This window comes from Buceros rhinoceros, unplaced genomic scaffold (assembly GCF_000710305.1).
Source record: "Buceros rhinoceros silvestris isolate BGI_N320 unplaced genomic scaffold, ASM71030v1 scaffold23256, whole genome shotgun sequence".
Taxonomy (NCBI): Eukaryota; Metazoa; Chordata; class Aves; order Bucerotiformes; family Bucerotidae; genus Buceros; species Buceros rhinoceros.
Window position 1 is genome coordinate 36,605 of NW_010419641.1, and position 20,102 is coordinate 56,706.

At 41.4% G+C, this 20,102-nt stretch overlaps 1 protein-coding gene across 1 annotated transcript in view; it reads right to left on the bottom strand.

The window, feature by feature from the left end:
- The window catches only part of ANKDD1B (ankyrin repeat and death domain containing 1B), a 27,793-nt gene that overhangs the window by 7,565 nt on the left and 126 nt on the right, over window positions 1-20,102 (bottom strand). Inside the window, exons 2-12 of the mRNA XM_010139028.1 lie at window positions 19,531-19,714; window positions 16,212-16,315; window positions 14,469-14,567; window positions 11,386-11,484; window positions 11,195-11,299; window positions 8,602-8,700; window positions 6,822-6,920; window positions 5,729-5,827; window positions 4,736-4,834; window positions 3,149-3,247; window positions 495-593 (exon numbers count right to left, since the gene is read on the bottom strand). Of these exons, the coding sequence (XP_010137330.1) occupies window positions 495-593; window positions 3,149-3,247; window positions 4,736-4,834; window positions 5,729-5,827; window positions 6,822-6,920; window positions 8,602-8,700; window positions 11,195-11,299; window positions 11,386-11,484; window positions 14,469-14,567; window positions 16,212-16,315; window positions 19,531-19,714 (1,185 nt within the window). The remainder of the gene's footprint in view (window positions 1-494; window positions 594-3,148; window positions 3,248-4,735; window positions 4,835-5,728; window positions 5,828-6,821; window positions 6,921-8,601; window positions 8,701-11,194; window positions 11,300-11,385; window positions 11,485-14,468; window positions 14,568-16,211; window positions 16,316-19,530; window positions 19,715-20,102) is intronic.

Below are 20,102 nucleotides of genomic sequence, written 5' to 3' on the forward strand. Positions count from 1 at the left end.
TCTTTCCACCATCAGCAGCTTCTAAGCATCCACCTGAAAGGATCTGGGATAGCTTCTCGGGGACACGACACCCATCATTTCCAGATGGCCCAGAGTGCTAACGGGCAAACTCAACTGTCGCTGCAATTAGTGAAGCTGGCAGTACCTGTGCCTGTCCCGGCAGTGAAACTGGCTGCCGGGGCAGTTACAACAGCCACAGGCTGTTTTCCTCTCTGTAAGCCTAGTCCTTTTTCCCATCAGAGGTCTGTGGGAGCATGGTTTACCCTTCGAACTACAGAGCTTGGAAGTTTTACAACTCTTCACTAAAACCACTTCAGATCTCTGCAAGCTTCAAGTACAGCAATATTAAAAGGATTCTTCCATTGTAACAACTAAGGGTTATCTTTATCTAGGAAAGAAAATGGGCAACAAGGGCTTCCTGCATCTCTGGGAAGAAGGTTATGAAACAAACATAAAATCACATGGTCTTTGCATGTGTGAGGAATGCAGTCTACCTTATTGACAGTCTTGAGATCACAGCCTGCCTTCAGCAGCACTTCCACCAGCTCCACATTGCCAAGATCAGCTGCCAGATGTAGAGGGGTTTCCTGCCTCTGGAATTAATGACACCAAATAAATATATTAAGCTAAACTCCCTCTTAGAAGCAGAGTGTTCACAATCTGAATCTAAAAATTCATGACAAGAGACGGCCTTGGTGAGAAAACACTGAACAGAATGAAATAATTTTTGAGTGATCTAGCTGCCAGTTTTTTCTCAGGCAAACCAGAGAGCATCTGGGATCTCCACAGGATTTCCAGGACAGGAGTTCCAGCTGGCTCAGGAAAAAGTTGATGTCATGCCCTTCTAATGTACTGTAACATAACAAGCTCTCTCTCTTCCCTCTTAAATCAAGGTGTTTAGAACACAGTGCTTCATGCAACTGCCAATCCCCACCCATACTATCATCTCGAGTAATTTTCCCTGCTAAAATTCATGCAGAGACAACTGGATGTCTGTAAGTTTCAACAGTATGTTGTGCCACATCCACAACAGTTTGTTAGCCAGCCTTGCCAGAAAACAATTATATGTAGCAGAAGTCGATCTGCTCCATAAAGGGTTCAGTGAGCCTTAAACCACACACCTTAACAACAACAAAAAAAAAAAGGGGGGGGGGGGGGGGAAAACCAAAAAGCATTAAAAAAAACTAAACCCTTAACAAGAAGAAAAGCCAAAGAGGCATTCAGCTTCAAGGAGGGGGGGGGGGGCGGAGAAAACAAAAAAGCATTAAACAAAACTAAACCCTTAACAAGAAGTACAGCTAAAGAGGCATTCAGCTTCAAGTCTAATCTTTAGGCCTGAAATGAGGGTTGTGTAATCTCTACATGGCTGCATGTACCCCAGCAAAAGCTATTCATGCATTTATCCTTCTACAGAATGTTAAGAATAAGAAACTCCAGAAGTCTGTGGGCATAATGCAGCACAAAAAAAGATACATTGTCATTTATGGTGGCCCTGCATATCTGCACATGGCCCTTAGCATGTTTCATTCTTTTAAACTGAAGGTTTCGTGCCTGTGCTTCTCTGATCTTGCAAGTCTACATTCTGTAGGTCTGGTTAGAGAACTTTTCTGTCCCTTAGATCTGAACCTAAAGGATGCCAAGTCAGATACCAAGAAACACTAGCCTCAGGGTTCGATATTAGAGCATCTCATCAGCTGTTTTGGGAACACTATGATCACGTGATATCATCTGTTTCCCCCAATACATCCTACTTTCTTTTCTGCCGTAGAGAGAGAGAGACTTGTACGTAACTTCAGACATGCTGGATACAAAGCACAAAATGTTTCTAAAAGATGCATTCAAGAAGTTTACAAAATTCTCTATTTTATGTGACAGAAAAGCTGATCATCACAGATGACTACAGCTGCAAATGACAGCCTTTATCTTCTGCAAAAATGTGTATAAATTAATCTTTAGCAGTAGATCAATCAATGCCAAGGGGCAAACTACAGATTTCTCAAAGACCAGCCCTTGTTACTATCATGGGGACCATCCCCACCCATCATGTGGGAGGCCAGGGTGTGTTTCCTCCACAGGGATGCACAGTGCCCAGTGGGACTCAGCAGACCTGGTGGGACGGTCTTTCCACAGCTAAGATGTAGGGTCGATGGGGAGAGGGTTTTGTGGTGTGGAGCATCGTGTTGGTCAGCTCTGGTCGTCTGCTTGGCTGTGTCCCCTTCCAGCTCCCTGCACACCCCTGTTTTTTCATTGGGGCGGCAGAGTGTGCAACAGAGGAGTCCTTGATGCTGTGCAAACACTGTTCAGCAACAGCTAAAACCCTGGTGCCTTAGCAGCACTGTTTTGGACACAAATCTGAAACACAGCACCACAGGGCTTGCTAAAAAAAAAATCCCACGAACTCCATCCCATCCAAGTTCAGGGGTTGGGACTAAGCTGGAGTGAAAGAATGCTCAGAAGAACTGAGGAAGAAGAATGCCTCTGATGTGATGAAGAGGATTATTCCGTATGGCAGGCCTTTTTGTACTGTGGGGGTATGGTGGCCTCGGAAGGTGCCCTTGCGTACAATGTCTCGTCATCGTTGTAGTATGACTAGGCTCATGGGTGAGAAGTTGCGGGGAGTTGTAGTGGAACCACATGGTTAGTCCAGATGTGGTAAGGAGGGCAGCAGCTGCACCGAAGATGGGTCAGGGGCTTGGGTCCATTGTGTGGTGGGAGTGTGCTTGGTGAGCCATTAGATGTTTTTCTTGTAAGTACAAGCTTAGCAGAAGGACAAATACATAAGCTTGGATTATAGCTACTGCTACCTCTAGGATGGTGAGTAGACACGCTGCACTAGGTTTCCCGTTGAGATCAATACCGTTGAGACATTTCTGTCAGTTATTACGCATGAATTGTAATGCTCGAACAATAAGTAATCCGTGTACTTTCTGAGTATATAGCATTTTGCTATCCTTACCTTGCACAAACAATACTAGCACAGCATATACCAGTGAATAGTAGATATGCATATATAAAAAAGATGGGGAAACTGCCTCTTCCTTCCTATTTTTTTATCCCCTGAGCTCATAAGGGAAAAAAAATTTTCAAGCAAAATCCATATAATCTCCTCTTTACCAGTGAAGTTATGTTAATTCCCAGATATTCTTACGTGATTTAAGGAGTTTATATCATGATTGGCATCCAGGAGGCTTTTTACTACCGGTAGATGATTATTGATGACTGCTAAATGGAGAGGGGAATTCTTCTGCTGCGAAGGGAAAATAATGAACTGTTATACTTGGGTACATTATTAGAAGTTCATTCAAACAAGAAAGAGGTTCTTGCCTCTGCCCCTTGCAGAGGTGATATGCTCTCGCAGACATTCAAGACTGCAGAAAACACACCCTGAGGTGTGGTCTTATGCCACTGGTGTGAGCCTGTTCCTGCTCCTGCAGCAACTGCAGCAGCAGCAGGTAAAAAAATACAGCTGAGAAACCTGGAAATGTTGAGTGCACGGTGTGTGTATCAGTGTGTCAGCACTTAGGAATGTGGCAAGGCGCTCCTCTGACGAGGAGGACTTGGCCGACAATAGAGAGCCTAGGGTAGTGTTTCTGCCACCTCGGAAAATTGGGTCAGCCCTTAGTCGAGTAGGCTGGAGACAGATTAATTCTGTATTGAGTAAACAGATGTCACAATGTACTTTCCAGGAATAAACCCTTGTCATACATTGCTGCTGGAAAATTGTCTTCATACTGCTGTCATATTTATAAAAAGCAAATTACAGCTAGAAAGGAATTAAGGGTTTTTTGGGGGGGTGATTAAGTATTAAAATAACTGGGGCACAGATCCAACATCAGTCACAATCATTAGATTGGCAAGATCACTTTTTATGCTGAACCTGTGACTCCTCAGTTCCTTGTTAAATACAACTCAAGAGTAATTCCACACCAGTGCCATTCACGGGTGGCAGACACCAGTTCATTAGTGTCTTTATAAACCACAGCTGTTTCTTCAGGGCTACAGAAAAATAAAGCAAGCTTTTATGTAATGCTGCACTTGAAATGTTTCCAGAACTTAAGTTACGATTTTATGAGTTGCTTCTGTTACAGAAAGCCAGTGAGAACAAGCAGCATGACAGCTGCCTGATCTTTAAAATAAATCGTTTCAAGCACATCATAAATTGTTCTTTCTTGATAACATGAAGCATCAGGCCAGTGATCATGGCAGAGAAGTCATGAAGCTCAGATTCTATTTTCATCCTGTGCTGCAGAAGTGGAAAATAATTTCCTATTCACAGAAAACCTTTGATGTAACAAACTATAATATCTAATTTGACATTAAGAATATCTCTTTCTCTTTAAACCCCGAAGAATAGTGAAATGCAGGTTTTGAAGACACATGCTTTGAGTGCAGATGGTGAAAGCACTGAAGGGGTTATTTACCTTTTATTTACCTTTATTCAAAATGAGTTGCCTGCATTACTGCTGCTTAGTTCAAGCAGAGTAACTTGCTTGTCTTCTCCTAACACCTGGTCCTTGGCTTAGCGTGGCCACTGGCTGGGCACTCACTGGGTTTGTGCAACAGGACCTTGTCTTTGTGGGTCCACACATACTGCTGACCAGCATCCATAAACCACATAATAATGTGTATCATAAAAAAGTTAATGAACTAGTCAATCTCATCCAGCTGTCTGAATTGCCAAGGAAGGCCATAAAAGACAGGACAGGCAGAATGGTTATTACTGATCCACACTCACCTCGGGTTTAGGAACCAGGTCAATATTCTTACCAATAAGAAAAGTAACCAAGGATAGATGTCCATTCTGAATTGCAATCTGCAAAGCGCTGCTATTATTCTGAAAGAAATGGTATAGACAACAAAATCTTACGGGTTTATGCTGGCAAAACAGTACTAAAGAGAGCCGTCAATACAGTATAATCCATTTACATTTGCGTTATTATCCCCTCCCCCAAAAAACTCCCTTTGATAAAATGATACAAAATGAAGTGGATCAACAGTTAGCATGATGTGGTTTTGTAAATACTGAAGGAACTTCCCATTTTTACTGTATCACAGCAAACATGCTAAAAACACCAATATTCTATAGTCCTTTTCAGTCTCAAGATCTTAAGAGGTGAATCAGCATTGTCAGCTGTCCTGCACCGTGGACAACTACAATGCCAACATGTCTCCTAGTCTGTTAGTTCAGTTTGATCTTTAACAAGCAAGTACAGTCACATTAACAAACTTTTAAAAATAAATGAATAGAAAATTTTCATTTAATGATTCTGCTAAAACAAGCCTTCAAGTCTGCTGGAATCATAAGCTTCTAGCAGCAGGCAAGCCAAGGCCATTCCAGAGGTGTGAGTGGGACTGGAGCCCAGTACCAGATGTGGAGAACAGGTTTGTTGTCAGTTCAGTCATACATGCTGCCAAAAAGGAGGATTTTCAATTACCCTAGTTGGTTGCATTTCCTAGTCATATGTTTTACTGTTGGTCATAATAGCAAACAAAAAAGCTCCACCACAGTACTCCGTCAAATAAATCTGTGCTATATTTCTTCCACATCTGTTTTATTCTCTTAGAACTCCCTACATTCTCAATTCTATTTAATTAATTTATTTAATTTTACCATTTCATAAAAATAATCAGAGCAAATATACTGCTAGTACACACAGAAAAGAGAAGGTCCTTCCTGCAGCCCAGGATGTCCCAGTATCTGTGTGCTGCAGGGATGCTGTGTACATACTTGAGTTAGAACATTGATGTCGCTCCCTGCTTCCAGTAAGAGTTCAGCACATTTTTCATGACCTCCTTCAACAGACAAGTAAAATGGAGTTTCTCCATTCTAAACCAACAGAGAGACGTTTCAGTTTAAGTGACACAGAACAGGTTACCTCCATCAAACTTGTCCAGCTGAACAGAAAAGGTGAGATGGTCACAAGAGAACACAACTTCAATGCTCCTAAATTAACACTTAAATGAAAGGGCAACTCACCAACACTTAAGTGACATTTATTTAAGTGGGAACTCACCAACATTTATGGGGACAGGTGTATGCTAAGGTTTATGATACAAGTAACTGTTTCATAAGTATTAATCATGCTCTTTTCAAAGATGATTGCTAGCAACAGGAACAGAAATGAAGGCAGTGGGTAGCAATTGCTGCCGTTCACCAGGCCACACCGCTAACATGCTAGCACATACTGTGAGTACCAATTTCTGTCAGTCTAATGCCATAGATTTCTGACAAATTCCCAACTCTAGTGCTAGTTGTAAGGCACACTTTTAGCAGAAATAATCCAGTTACATATTTATTTCAAATCTTCTCACTCAAAAAAGTCTCCATGTTTCCAGAGCAGGTCTTTAAAATAGCTTACATCAGCTGCACAATGATCTAATCCCTGCTTCTCAGCTCCTAAAATACACAAAGGTTTACTGAAAGTTACCCTAGTGGTTCAGCATTCACAGAAGCATCAATAAACGCTAGTTTTTCTTCGCTTAAACTCCTGCCACCACCACTCTGGAAAACTTAATATATTTTAGTGCTTCGCTCATGCCAGGGGAGGAGAGACCTGTTTATCCACAGACCAGAATATCCCCAGCTGAACAGGAAGGGCACAGCATTAGCCATGGCAAGATGGGGGCACAAGCAGTACAATGTGCAGAAGCAACATCACTGGACAAGGCTTGGAAACATGAGGGCTCAGTCCAGAAGTCTCTCTCCCTTATTCCCTTTCTCTTTTACTTTGGGAAGCGAGAGGGGTTAATAGAGAGCATCTGTCACTTGTGTAGTGCCCAGGCCCAGCCCTAACCCCTGACAGTAATTCCTGTGTCCTTACCTGATTTGTGTCATTTATTTTCTCCCACTGTTCAAGCAGAATTTTTACAACTTCACTGTGACCATTCTTGGCTGCTAGATGCAATGCTGTGTTTCCCTCCTTGAAATTAAAATGTCAAATAAGATATTTTAAAACCCATAATAAAGTCAAAACATCGAGTAAAACCAACAAAAAGCCTTTGGTCTTTTACATACTTCTCTCTTACACACGAGGAGGAGGCATATCCACGCAGCATGTTCAGAGATTCAGACTAATCTGAAAGGGGCCTTTTCACATACACACAGACATGACCTTCCTGGTCTATTTGCTTGACTCATATGCTGTGAACTGCAGAGTATGACCTGTGAAAAGACCTAAAATTCTCTTAAAGACCTAAAACTCCTGAAGAAGTAATGGAGAGAAAACTTTGAGTACTGGTTCCTACAAGGAGGGGGACTACACCAAGCCCTGATCACTGTTAAAAGTTAATGGCCAAAACCTGAGTAAGTATATAGAAACTTGTAGTGGCTTCAATAACAACATCACAATCTTCAGTCTTCTTCTCCTTCACCATCAGCACAAATTCTCAGTAGCTAATTGAGAAAAAAAAAAAGAAAGAAAAAACAAACGAAAAACACAGAAAACACACCAGCAAGCAAATAAAATAAAGAGCAAGTTCAGGAAGAGCAGCAGGTTTGGAGCTAAAGGGCGATGCTGGGACAAAAAGAAGTATAAAACCAGATAAAATCAAACTGAAACTGAAAATTAGGAGAAGAATCCTAACCCTCAGAGAAATGAGAGTCCAGAATGGCTTTTCATTCACAACACTAAGGGATGAAGGGAAGGGGAAATCCAAGTCCTTTTTAGAAATAATGGATACAGTGTGGTTGCTCTCAGTGACCCAAGAGATGAGTTTCTGTCCTGGCTTCTTACCCACTTGTTCTGTAGGATCAGAGCGTTTGCCTCCCATCATTGCTGTTTACACCTTCAGCCTGCTAGATGACAGCATTGTCTGCTAACCTCTGCTGATAAACTGCTTAGCACAGCGGGGCTCTGGATTGCACTGCAGGTTTTCAGCTATTACCAGAATACCAGAAAACCAGCATCACTTCCTGAGTGCTTGCTTACATGGTTCTGTAAATGCAGCATCTGACCACAATTTATTCATCCTTATCCATTTCACAATGTATTTATCCTTGCAACGCCTCAGATGTGGAGAAATACCAACTTGATCATTGCACACAAATAGTCAAGTAAGGAAATTTAAAGACAAACTTTGAAAGTTATTTAGATATGTTAAAATGCAGCGTCAAAAGCAAAGTGAATCAGATTGAAGTGTTAGGGCACTTCTGAAAAATCCCCACAGGTGTTTATTTGCATCATGAAGCATCTAAACACCTTCAAAAAATTAGTCATGCAGGACTTAGCATGACTCATTGACACAACTGAGCAGAGTGAAGAACTAAGAAATATGATTTCCCAGTACAGAGGCTGACACCTTAATCACCAGACTTTCCCACTTCTAACAACAGACAGCATATGCTAGTCTTGCTTTGCATGAGTTGTTAATGTGTATGGAAAAGCCTTCCGGCAGTAAGACCAGAAGTCCCACTGTCCTCCCTTAATTACTGAAAAATCATCATCCTTGTGTATTTGTATTTGTCCAATACATATCACTGCCAGCATTGTGACATCTGTACAGCTCACTCACATGACCTGGTTGTGTAGTAACTACACTGACACAAAGTAATGTTTCATAAGCACGTTAGCAGTTGTATTTCTGTGGAAAACAAACCTTTACCTTATCTTTCTCAGATGTAAACAGCTTCAGAGTAATCAAATTGTTTATCATGTCAACATGGCCTTTTTCAGACGCCAGAAGAAATGGCTTTTTACCTTTCTAGAAAACAATTATGGAAAGAAACACAGTGTTACTGCAAGTAAAAATACTTTTCTTCCAGTTACTAGATATACAGCATGCATATGTGTACATGTACTCAGCATATAAATTTATGTATCATACAACTAAGCAGATTAACAAAAAAATAGATGCACACAAGAAGAGTAAGAATTTGAAAAATTTGCAATATTCAGTTAGTGAAAAAAAAAAAGCTTATACATTTTGTATACCCTGAAGAAAATATTTGAAAACTGTTCAGAAATGTTCACAAGGTAGAAAATGTGCTCAAAGTATTTAATTCTTAATTCTTCTGTGTGAAAATACTTATCAAAAGAACCGTGTCATTAGAAGTCTAAGGATGCTCAGAAACAGGCAGTAAAGAACTTGCAAGATTTATTTCCATGGCATGACATGTTTGACCTGAATTCTGCAAGTGCAAACCAGAACTGTATCTCAGAAATTTCATCTGGGAGGCCTGAATTTAGGGCTGTACATTGTGGGGGTTTTTTGGTGGTGGTTGTTAAACCAACAAGAACTTTTCCAACCATTTACAACTCAATTGCAGAAAGTTATCTTGACATAAGACCGTACCACCGGTCAGACAGTGAGGCCCTCTATCCAGTTAGATGGATGGCCTCACTACCTGACAGTAGCCTATGTTAAATATCTAAGAAAAAAAATGCAAGCAACTAATAGATAATTATGAAATAACCTCAATGTAAAGAAGATTCTTCTTCACCTTTCCTTTCCCAAGGCCTAAACTGCAAAGGTTTGCTTTATTAAATTAAGTCTGTTTCGTCTGCCTTGTCATGTGTAGAAAGAAATCATGACCATTGGGTCAATACAATTCAAGACTTGAGAAAACGGGTAGGGGAGTTTTGTTCTTTTGGTGACAGATCCTGCAACAGTAATTTTTCCTCCTGTAAAGATAAAATAGCCTGCTTAGCTAAGTGAGCCTTCAAAGCAAGATACCGACATTGTGGGAAAGAACAATAAAAACACAGAAAACCTGGTAAGGATAAGGCGCTGGCACTGTTGGAGAGTTGGTGCACCTCTGTAGGATGGCCGCACGTAGTTTTATGTACTCTGAGGGCAAAATATACCCATGTTGGCCATAACTGACAGGTTTTGGTAAGAGCAGAGGTCTGTACGGTTGAGCTGTGCGGAAGGAGGTCAGAGACTGCCCTGTGCTTGTCACAGCCATTTCCAGCTGGCTATGCAATGGACAAAACGGACCCACCACGTATCAGCACATCATAGCAGCACGATACCTCTGTGAAAATATATTTAAGGAAGTGTGGTCACCACTACCTGGAGGATGCACACAGGGAGTGTCCTGGTTTAAGATAAACAGGGCTGTTTTGTTTGTGATGGACCCATCAAACAGCCGGTCAGTGTATTCCTCCCACGTAAGTCAGCACATCTCACTGGCTGTAGAGCTTTTGGTGGGCTCGGTGCTTCCTTAAGAACGGCATGCAGACAGAAACATCTCCTTTTTAGCCCGCCACTCAGACTGGCCGTGACCCCTCTTCTCACCCGCACTTGGACCTGCTGATCAGTGCTGCTGCTTGCCACGTGGACCATTGCAATCTCTACCCCTGCTTTCACCCCGGGGCTGCCCTGTATTGCTGCTACCAACTGCTGGGACTGCCAACGCCGCCACCCCGGCCCTGCTCATGGACAACCATGGCCAATGCCTCTCCGGCTCGCTCACCTCCCTGCTGGCGTCATGTGCCACTGCCATTGAACTGCCTGGTAGCCTTTCACTGCCCTTTCCTTAAACGAGTTTAACCCTCACTGCACCAGTTTTAATCCTATATAAACATGTTAATTTCTTGTTGTTCTGTATATATTGTTATTAAAACTATTGTTATTAAAACTGTTTCCCAAACTTAACAGAGGCCTCACGAACTTCTTTGTCTTTTGTTTTTATCTCCCTTTTCAATCCTTTCTCCTGGAACGGGACAGAGGCTGAATAGAGAGAGTGTTTGTCCTCTGATTGGTCAGCCTTGCCCAAACAGTGACAGGGAGATATGGGAGGTGACGTGAGAAGGTGCAAGAAAGGAGACACAGGAGAAGGTATACCCTCAGGGTGACTGCAGGCAACAGAACACCCTTGCTGCAGCGGGGTGAAAGAGTAAGAAAGAAATAGCGGAAGATGAAGGAAACCACTGTGGACTGACCCCAACTTGCTCTGCATCCCATTGCCACACTGATGGGACTGAGCAACACATGCAGCAAAAACAAGGGGAGCTGGGGAGGAGAGGTGTCTGGAGTTCAGCTGAGACAGGCAAAAGATGGAGGAAATTAGTTTTCCCTAAGTGCTTGTCTGGCCATTTGTTTTACTTGTTTCTCAATACTCAAATCAGTAATTAAAAGTTTATATAACTGGCACTAAATTAAAACTAATTGAAATTCCCAAAGTCAAGATTGTTTTGCCCACAACAGATACCTTATGACATCAAAGAAATAAACAGACAGAATCATACTATACCCCATCAGGCTTGTTCAAGTCATTCAGATGAAGATCTTGGAGAAAATAATCAACTATTTTAACACTGTTGTTCTGAACTGCAAAGTGCAGTACATTCATTCCCTCCTGAAAAAACATAAGCAGCTTTGTAAGTTTGATTTTTTTCCAATATAAACATGTTCAGAGTTGGTAAAAATTTGTCATCAACAAACCTCATTCTTAGCCTTTTGATCAGCGCCTGCTTTAACTAATTTTCTCATTATATCCAGATTTCCAGTCCAAGCTGCAAGATGAATCACTGTCAGGCCATGCTTCAAACAAAAAGATAAAGGTAGAAATTACCACCAAAATACCTCATGCCAAATTTCTTCAAATCTTTTTTGTTAATTCAGTGTACGAGTGGGTTCTGTTCTGCAGGACCTTAGAAAATCACGTGGCAGTGTGAGTGGGATTCATCTCAGTTAAGGGAAGCCAAATATCATGAATCAAGACCTAGCTAAATGTTCAGGCTGCCCCTCTTCTGTCAGAAGGTCTGGCCTCTTCAGAGAATGACTGATTCCATTTTAATATGGAGGATTAAATACCGCCTAGAAATTACTGCCTCTCTCCATAAACCATGTAGGTAGTTAGCACATGGTCCAGTGGTTCATGTTTCAGGTTATGATATGTAATGACTATATACCAAGGTGTACTGAAAGACAGCTGAACTGCCAGGCCCAAGGTGTTCTGATCAGCAGCACATAGTCCACCTGGAGGCCATGCACGAGCAATGCAAGCTAGGCATTGATTCGGGGTCCACTACTGTTTAACATCTTCATTAACGACCTGAATGATGAGGCAGAACACACCTGCTACAGTTTTATAGGTGATATCAAATTGGGAGGAGTGGCTGATGAACCAGATTGGTGTGGTGCCATCCAGAGGGACTTCAATGGGCTAGAGAAACGAGCTGACAAGAACCTCATTAAAAAGGGGAAAGGCAAAGTCCTCTGACTGGGGCGGAGCAACTCCGGGCACCTGACCAGCTGCCTCAAAAGCAGCTTGGCAGAGAAGGACCTAGAGCTCAGGTGGACCCTAAGTTGAACACGAGGCAGTAATGTGCCCTTGCAGCACACAAAATGAATGGTATTCTGGGCTGCACTAGGAAGAGCATTGCCACTCCTTCCCTTCTACTCACTGGTGAGACACACCTGGAGTACTGAGTCCAGTTCTAGGCTTCCCAGTAAAGGAGAGACGTGGAGAAACTGCAGAGAGTCCAGCAAAGGTCCACAAAGTTGATTAAGGAACAACTGACACATGAGGAGAGGTTGGGACTGTCTAGTCAAAGGCGGCTAAGGTGGATCTTATCATTGTGTACAAATATCTAATGCAAGGGTGTAAAGAAGATGCAGCCAGGCTCATCTCAGTGGTGTCCAGTGACAAGGAAAGAGGCAATACTGAAGTACAGGAAGAGTCCCTAAAACATAAAGGTTTTTTGCTCTAAAGATGATCAAACACTGGAATCAAAAGATGATCAAACACTGGAATCAATTGCCCAGAGACGTTATGGAGTCTCCATTCATGGAGATAACAATAACCTGACGGAACATAGTCCGGAGCAACCTGCTTTTCATGACTGTGATTCTCTACGTGGGCTGTTTGACAGTAAGGCATCTGGGAGAAGAAAAAGCACGAGGATAGTAAAAAGGTGGGTTCAGGAAAAGAAAAAAAAAAAGGTAAATAAGATACAAAATCACCCGGAGAACATAAAAGGGAAGGATCTTTTGATGACCATAGTCTTTTGATTGTAGACTCCTGATGACAGTGGTGAAGGTGATCTGCAGACCCAAGCTCCCCCTGATACAGGAAGGGACTGCCTTCAGATATGGACTCCACCATGTCCATATCTGAAGGAGTTGGGAGGGTAGGGTGGCTAAGAAAGGACAAACTTGTGCTTTGATACTAAGTGCAGAAGGACAAGCAACAGAATTGCCACTTAGTAGTACAAGATTTCTTTGCAGTAATGTAATTGTGTATCAATGCTAATACTGATAATAACCAACAGAATTGTAACTCAGCCCCTGCAACTTGGAGTGATAAAACTGTGAATTAATACTACTAATAATAGTGGTGTGTTTATTAGCCAATTAATGTATTATTTGTTTCTTAGAGATGCGCTGCTTAATCAATAAACATCTTAACCATCGCTGTAAGTCATGGAGATAACCCAGTCTGAAGGTATTTGCTGCTAAGCATACTATTGTGTGTTTTTAATCAGCTTACTTTTTGTACTGGAAGAAGTTACGGATGCTTAAGGCCTTACACTTTTTAACATAAAAAGTATGCCAGAAACTGAAATGGAATAAGAAATAAAGTCATAGCATTCTTCATTCTATTTCTTAACAATTGCAAGATCAAACTGATAGCCAGAGAGTACATGAATCACTATCAAATACAGTATGTAATGTCATAAAATCTAAGCTGTCAGCTAATTATGATGGAGTGTTTCCAATGGTCTTTCAACAAAGATGATTAGCAACATTTAAGTATTAAAGACAGCTAAGAATTAAAAGGTAATCCTTAATTAAACTGAGATTCTGAGTGTTTAACATAATCCCAGCATGGGGTAAGGGTGTATAATTCAGGGTAACTAAAGGACCCATCGCCTCAACAAATCTGGAAGATAGCCACTGAAAAATAATTTGCCATAAAGACTAATTTACAATAGTTACAGAATAGTTACATTAACACTATACCCAGTGTTAGTCTGTAGAAGATCCAGGGATCCATTTCTTAGCTGTTGCAATAGAGGGGACTACTGTCCACTTCTTACAGAAGCACCCTCTTAGCATTTATATCATCAACTATTAATTTCAGAGTACTTCCTCCAGGCTGCCTCTTCCAGCTTGCCAGACAGATGGGAAACATTGCCTATAGCCCTGCAAGACCTGCTTGGAAGCTGGCAGGGTCCAGAAAGACAGCCTGGTTTCTTCAAAGCAGCATATGAGGTATTCACCCATAGGGTAGCTTCGGAGAACATTTTAGAGCAACTCAAGCAGCGCTGATGGTTACCTACCTTGCAAGAACATGACCAAGCCAGGAGCCACCGGTAACTGGAACTGATGGGTCTCTCTCATCTAATGTTCATTCCAACACATCATAAAAAACAAGGCACCTTTCTCCTTCCGCCCTCCACAACCTGGAATTTGTCTTATTTTAACTTTGTAAAATGTGGAAAGTAGGGCAAATATCTACTTTTACTTTTCCCCTAAGGTGATCCCATACCATGTGAATCAAAATGTGTAAATCAACCTACCTGATCTGCCATATCAAGTCTAGCCTTGTGATGAAGAAGAAAATCCACTGCTGATATATGACTTCTTGCAACAGCAAAATGGAACGCGGTGCGCTTCAGCTGAAATAAGCAAAGCTCTGGTTGTCATGTCCATAATACAGTTCTTGTCCTTGTGCAGGTGATCAGGATTTCTCAATTCTCTGATTGTTCGTTAATGTATTTGACATATATAAAATGGATTTGTTAACATATATACATTTGCATATTTCTCTTTAAACAGCCATGCTTGGTCTTCATCTGTATTTTTGTTTCCTTGGGCAGAATATAGGTAGTGACCTTAAAGATTTCTTGTAGCACCAGAATGATTTAGATATACATAGCTTTATACCTTCACTGAAATGTCAAAGTTGGAGTAAGTAATCATATGAGCAGTACCAGAAGCGCCCGTGTTTACTATTTTAGTATATGGTTCGATTTGGAAAGCCGAGGACTAGTTTTATGCAGTTAGATTTGCTTTTGGTATCCTTGCTTTTGACTGTATCTCTGCAATGCATGATGAGATTCCTCCCTCCCTCCCTCAGTATTAGTCACCTTCCCAGACTCAGTCATTCTCTATGTAAATGAAAGCTTCCACCTTGCAAACAGTGAGTAGTTTTACACAGGTGAATAGGCTCAATGCTTATCAGGAACACTTGATTAATTTTTCATGAAAGTAATTTATGGTGTGAATTTAAAAGTAATTGGTTAAATTTAATTAAACTTTAATGGAGAGAGGTTTTCTTCCAGTTAAAGTGAACATAACTGAGTTTAACACAATTCACTGAGTTTCCATACAAGGATATATAAGTGATTTTACCAACTAACTTTAAAAGTCAGTTTGGATTTGTTATCTTATGTTTCTATGCAGATTGGGTGACTTACCCACGTGTAAGTTTAAATTTACAGCTATATGCATTAAAAGCATAAAAAGATGGATTCGTGATTTTCGTTTGCCAGGAAAAGCCTCTTGCACCTCTTGCAACAAAACTCATCTTTTTGCAGCCTTGCTTATTTGGCTTGGGAGCCCAGGGGCAGGAATGATCCACATGAGCAAAAGAACGACTTTGCCAGTATAAGCTACATCCCCACTAGAAGAATCAATCAATGCACAACACCCATGTAGCTATGGCAGTAAATCACTTATACTGTAAGTCTGGTTTGAGGAAGATGGAGTAAAGATGAAAACTACTGAACTGGAAAATTATTTAATTTCCTGAATTCTGGAAAGCAATAAGGAAGCAAGAACTGTTTCTTAAGAGACTTTTTAGAGTACTATGTAATTGTTCAAGAGAAATTGACTCAGAAGAAAGTTTTGTCTCCTCCTCTTTTTCACAAACCAACCAAGGAACGCACCCATACTATCTACTCAATTTTCCAGTGGGGGAAAATGCACGTGGGCATGGGAAGCAAGTTTCGTTCATGGGTACATGGTTTATACACAGTTACTAAGGGCAAACTATTCTCCACAACCCCGAGATTAATACCACAACTGCTCCATTGCTGTTGAACCACCTCTCACGTGGAACCCACCGCTGTATTTTGTTACTGTGATGAACTTTAAAGGTCCCTTCCAATCCAAAACTTTCTATGATTCTATAAAATGTTTCTTAATGAGGTCATAGAAGGCACTCCCACAGCCTTCACCACCTTGCAGTTGAGGGGCTAGCACACCACGAGCTCCACTGTGCAACCCTATCAGCAACCTGTCAGTGGCTTCATACTCACAGTATCTACAGCATTTATGTCAACATTCTTTTTAAACAGCTTTTCCATGGTTTCCAAATTGTTCATTTTAGCAGCATATTGAAATTCTCTCTCATCTGGCAATACTGTGGAAAAACATGATGAAAGACTTGTATTACTACAAAAATAGCCAAAACCAACTTAAGGGATGATGATACTCTCCTGACTTTCTGTTATTCGTCCTGATTTCATACGTTACAAGAATCATTTGCTTCTCATCACAGAAGTGTTCCAAGATTACATTTTTCTCCTCTAGAGACATCTGGCTGATGTTTTTGTTCCAACATTTAATTGCAAATAGAGGTAGACTTTTCACAGCATGGATTACCATTATTCACACCACTCACAGGAACCAGAGTCCATTTACAAACCTCTCACCATCTAAATGGGTCCCAAAGTATTTTACAGGCATAGCAGTGAACAGTACAAAGCACAGCATTTATTTCCTATTCTTTGAAAAGTTGCTGTTCTAAAACAGAACACACCATCAAAATACATAAAAATGCATAGCAGTAACCAAATGGTATGACCCAACAGAAAACCAACAAACAAACAAACACCCAGATGGTTTTCTTGGCTTTTTTGTTGTTGTTGTTGTTGTTGTTTTTTGGGGGGGATTGTTATGGGGGGGGACGGGGAGGAGGTGTGTACTTGAACTCAAAATTGGGCCACAGTGAGGGATTTACTATTACATTGGGATCTCCCTTTAATGTCTCAACCCAAAAATGAACACGTGATTGGTCAGATAAAGTAGATACATTGTGTGTTTAGTAACTTTGGAAAATAAAATTCCTGTGTCTGATAACTGGCTTAGCTAATTTAGAGGTCAGAGTATTTCTCATTTTCCTACCTCAGCATTTAATCAACCAATTAGAAGAAATCCGTGTAGCAGTTAAATCAGCTGCAAGTGTCAGTAGATATTTTTAATTTCCTAGCATTATCACATGTAAAAGTTATTCACTTAGATATCTTCTGTCTAGAATATACTGTACTGAAAGCCACTTGTCCGGTGCTATCATCAAAGAGAACAGCAGTCTCTGTCGAACTAGAAACTGCAGCTATTATCTGTTCCCCAGAGGGGTCTCATGTAAGGTCATCCTACTGCATTACATCTAAGTTTATTAATGCCTAATGAGAATACAGCTTGAGGCAGTACGGGAGCAGAGCATGCTATGGAAAATCAGTATGGTATTCATTTAATTGCATTTTACATGTTACCCATGATTATAATCTATGTGGAAATAATCACAGTTGTGGTGTACAAAACAAGCTAGAAATGAAACAGGACACTTGCAAAGCTGTTTCCCATTTTCCTATGACATTATCCAAGCACCTCAAACAACAGAAGCATCCTCCAAAAGTTCTCTGGAAATCACAGAATATTACTTGCTTGTTTTACAACATTAGGTCAGAGCCAAAGGGGAAAAAAAGAAAAAAAAAAAGGCAGTTGCAAATGAAAATCACCCCTGGTATCTGTCACAGCAAAATTGGCACCAAGAACAAGGATCTTTGCAGAATAAATGCCTCATTCGTAGTTTTCATAGCCTACACCCTAAAGAATTATGTAGCAGAACTTCCTACTGCCTTGATTTCAAACATGGGTAAACCAATGGTCACAGGATATCTTGCTCAAGGCGAATCTGTGGCAAAAATGGAAACAAACAGTGGGGCACCAGTTAGCTGCGATTAGTTACAATTAGGCCCCTTTCCTTCCTACCGACCGCTGATGAACACACACAGGTATCTTACACGGGGATTCAGATGGAAATGCTGTCTCATCTCAGGACATTCAGGAACAATCCCAACAGCTTACTTGCAATGCCTTCAAGAAGCAGGAGAAAATGATGTTTCTTCATTTGCGTCAGCAAGGAGAGTTTTGTCGCAGTTCTGACAAAGGATTAATAACTGATCTTTTCTCTCTTGCTCAGAAGTCATGAATTGGCTGTATACTGTTAAAAAGAACTTCTGCTCTGGGTGTGATGTTTCTTAATAATCTCCCTCTCTTAATACCTCTTAATTCAGGAGTTAAGAACAGAGGCAATCGAGGCACACCACAGCACTGACTTACTGCCCAACCCTTTACTCCTTTTACAAAAATTACTTGTTCGTGCATGAAATTTAAGGAGTATAGAGCTGTTAGACTACAGATTTGAGGAAGCTTTCTATCCTAGCTGGAGTCTCCAGGATTTGGCACCCCTCGCATTATTAGCACTCACACTCATTTCAAGTAATCAATTACCTGTTTGTGGCTGTCAATTTGGTTTCGTTTTGTTTTGTTGGGGGAGGTATTTTCTTTGGCTTTGGCTTCACACCAAATGCTTGGCTTACCCTACAGTTTATATCATGTCTATATATTGTAACGATAAAACAGTTACATTAAACTTTTGAGGTAATTAAAAGCAGTAATTTTATCAGTTGATTTCATTTGTGGAGAGCCCTGTCTACAGTAGTACTGAATATTTCTCCTTTCTTGCAGAGGTGAGGAAGTAAAAAGATGCAGAAAAGTGAATTGCTTCGTTGACCTGAAAACAGACAATCTTCCTCAACAGAAACTCAAGCTTTGAGGTACCTTAAATTTTACTTTCCTCATATTATTTTACAATCTGATTTTAGCAGCCTCAATCTGTCTTTCAGTGATACCACAAGTAAGGATGACTTCCAATGATGTAAAAGACTTCAAGGAAATAAAAAAAACACACCAGTGGTTTCAGTACTCATAGACAATGGAAATCTTTCCACCACCACCCGTTTTTAATTTCCTGTTGCGGTATCCACAAGGAGAAATCTGTAATTGTCTCAAAAAGCACATGATAAAAACCCAGGAATTTGGATTGTCTGAAGAGTTACAAGGAGATAAAATACAAAAAAATTATAAAAATGTTCAGATTCAAATGACAATATATTATTTTTATTATATTGTTTCTGGAAATTAAATCACATACTTAATGGTTTGATAACATTTTCAGTGTCTTCTCGACTGTTACTTAAAATAAAATTACTAGGACAAAGTAAGTATTTTGTTAAGTCACGAGAATCTTCTGAAACAATCATTTTCCAGTTCTTAGAAGTCATGGGGAAGACTACCAAGTCCAACAATGGTACCTCATTAGTTTCCTTTCTTTACATCCCCTCTTTGCCAGCCTGGGAGCAGGAAGCATGGCCCAGGAGAAGGCTCCCTGCTGTCATGCTGCAATCACAGGACAAGGCCTGTGCAGGGTTTAACAATTACCGCTCAGTTTCCACGAATATCTTGTCATCACTGATCGCAGCCCACACAAGAGCAAGCTGCCCTTTCACAAACCAGACTGCAAGATGACAGCTGGAGACCCCATCGCTGGGAGTCGTGTCACTGAGTGCAAGGAGGCCAGAAGGTCCTCTGATTCCTGCGTGCCCCCCAACACGGGGGCCCAGATCGGCTGTGGAACTGCTGGCGGGTGCTTGGACCCAGAGGTGTGACTATTGCCAGCGCACCGCCTCAGACAGCTCTAGGGGTAAAGTTAAAGCCAGGTGCTGAGCAGTTTGCAGAACCCGACCCTTGGAAGACAGACATGCCAAACCCCAGCTCCCAATCCCACATCCATACACCCTCACTGATGTCTTTTACAATGTATAAAGCAGCTCATGCTTAACCTTCTCCTTCCCCACCCCCACTCCCCACCCCCCGCTCATTTTGTTCTTTGGTCAGAGCAAAAAGGGGGTTCAGGTGGGCCCCACCACCCTGGCAGCCCTGATGGGCCTGGACCACCACCTCTGGGCGAGGCAGCCTGGAGCTGTGCTGCCTGCTGGGTCACCTTGCCTCCGACCCGCGACCCACACGCACTCACGGCCGTCATGGCTGGGTGGCGCAGCTCACCCCGTGGGCACCTCCCCCGC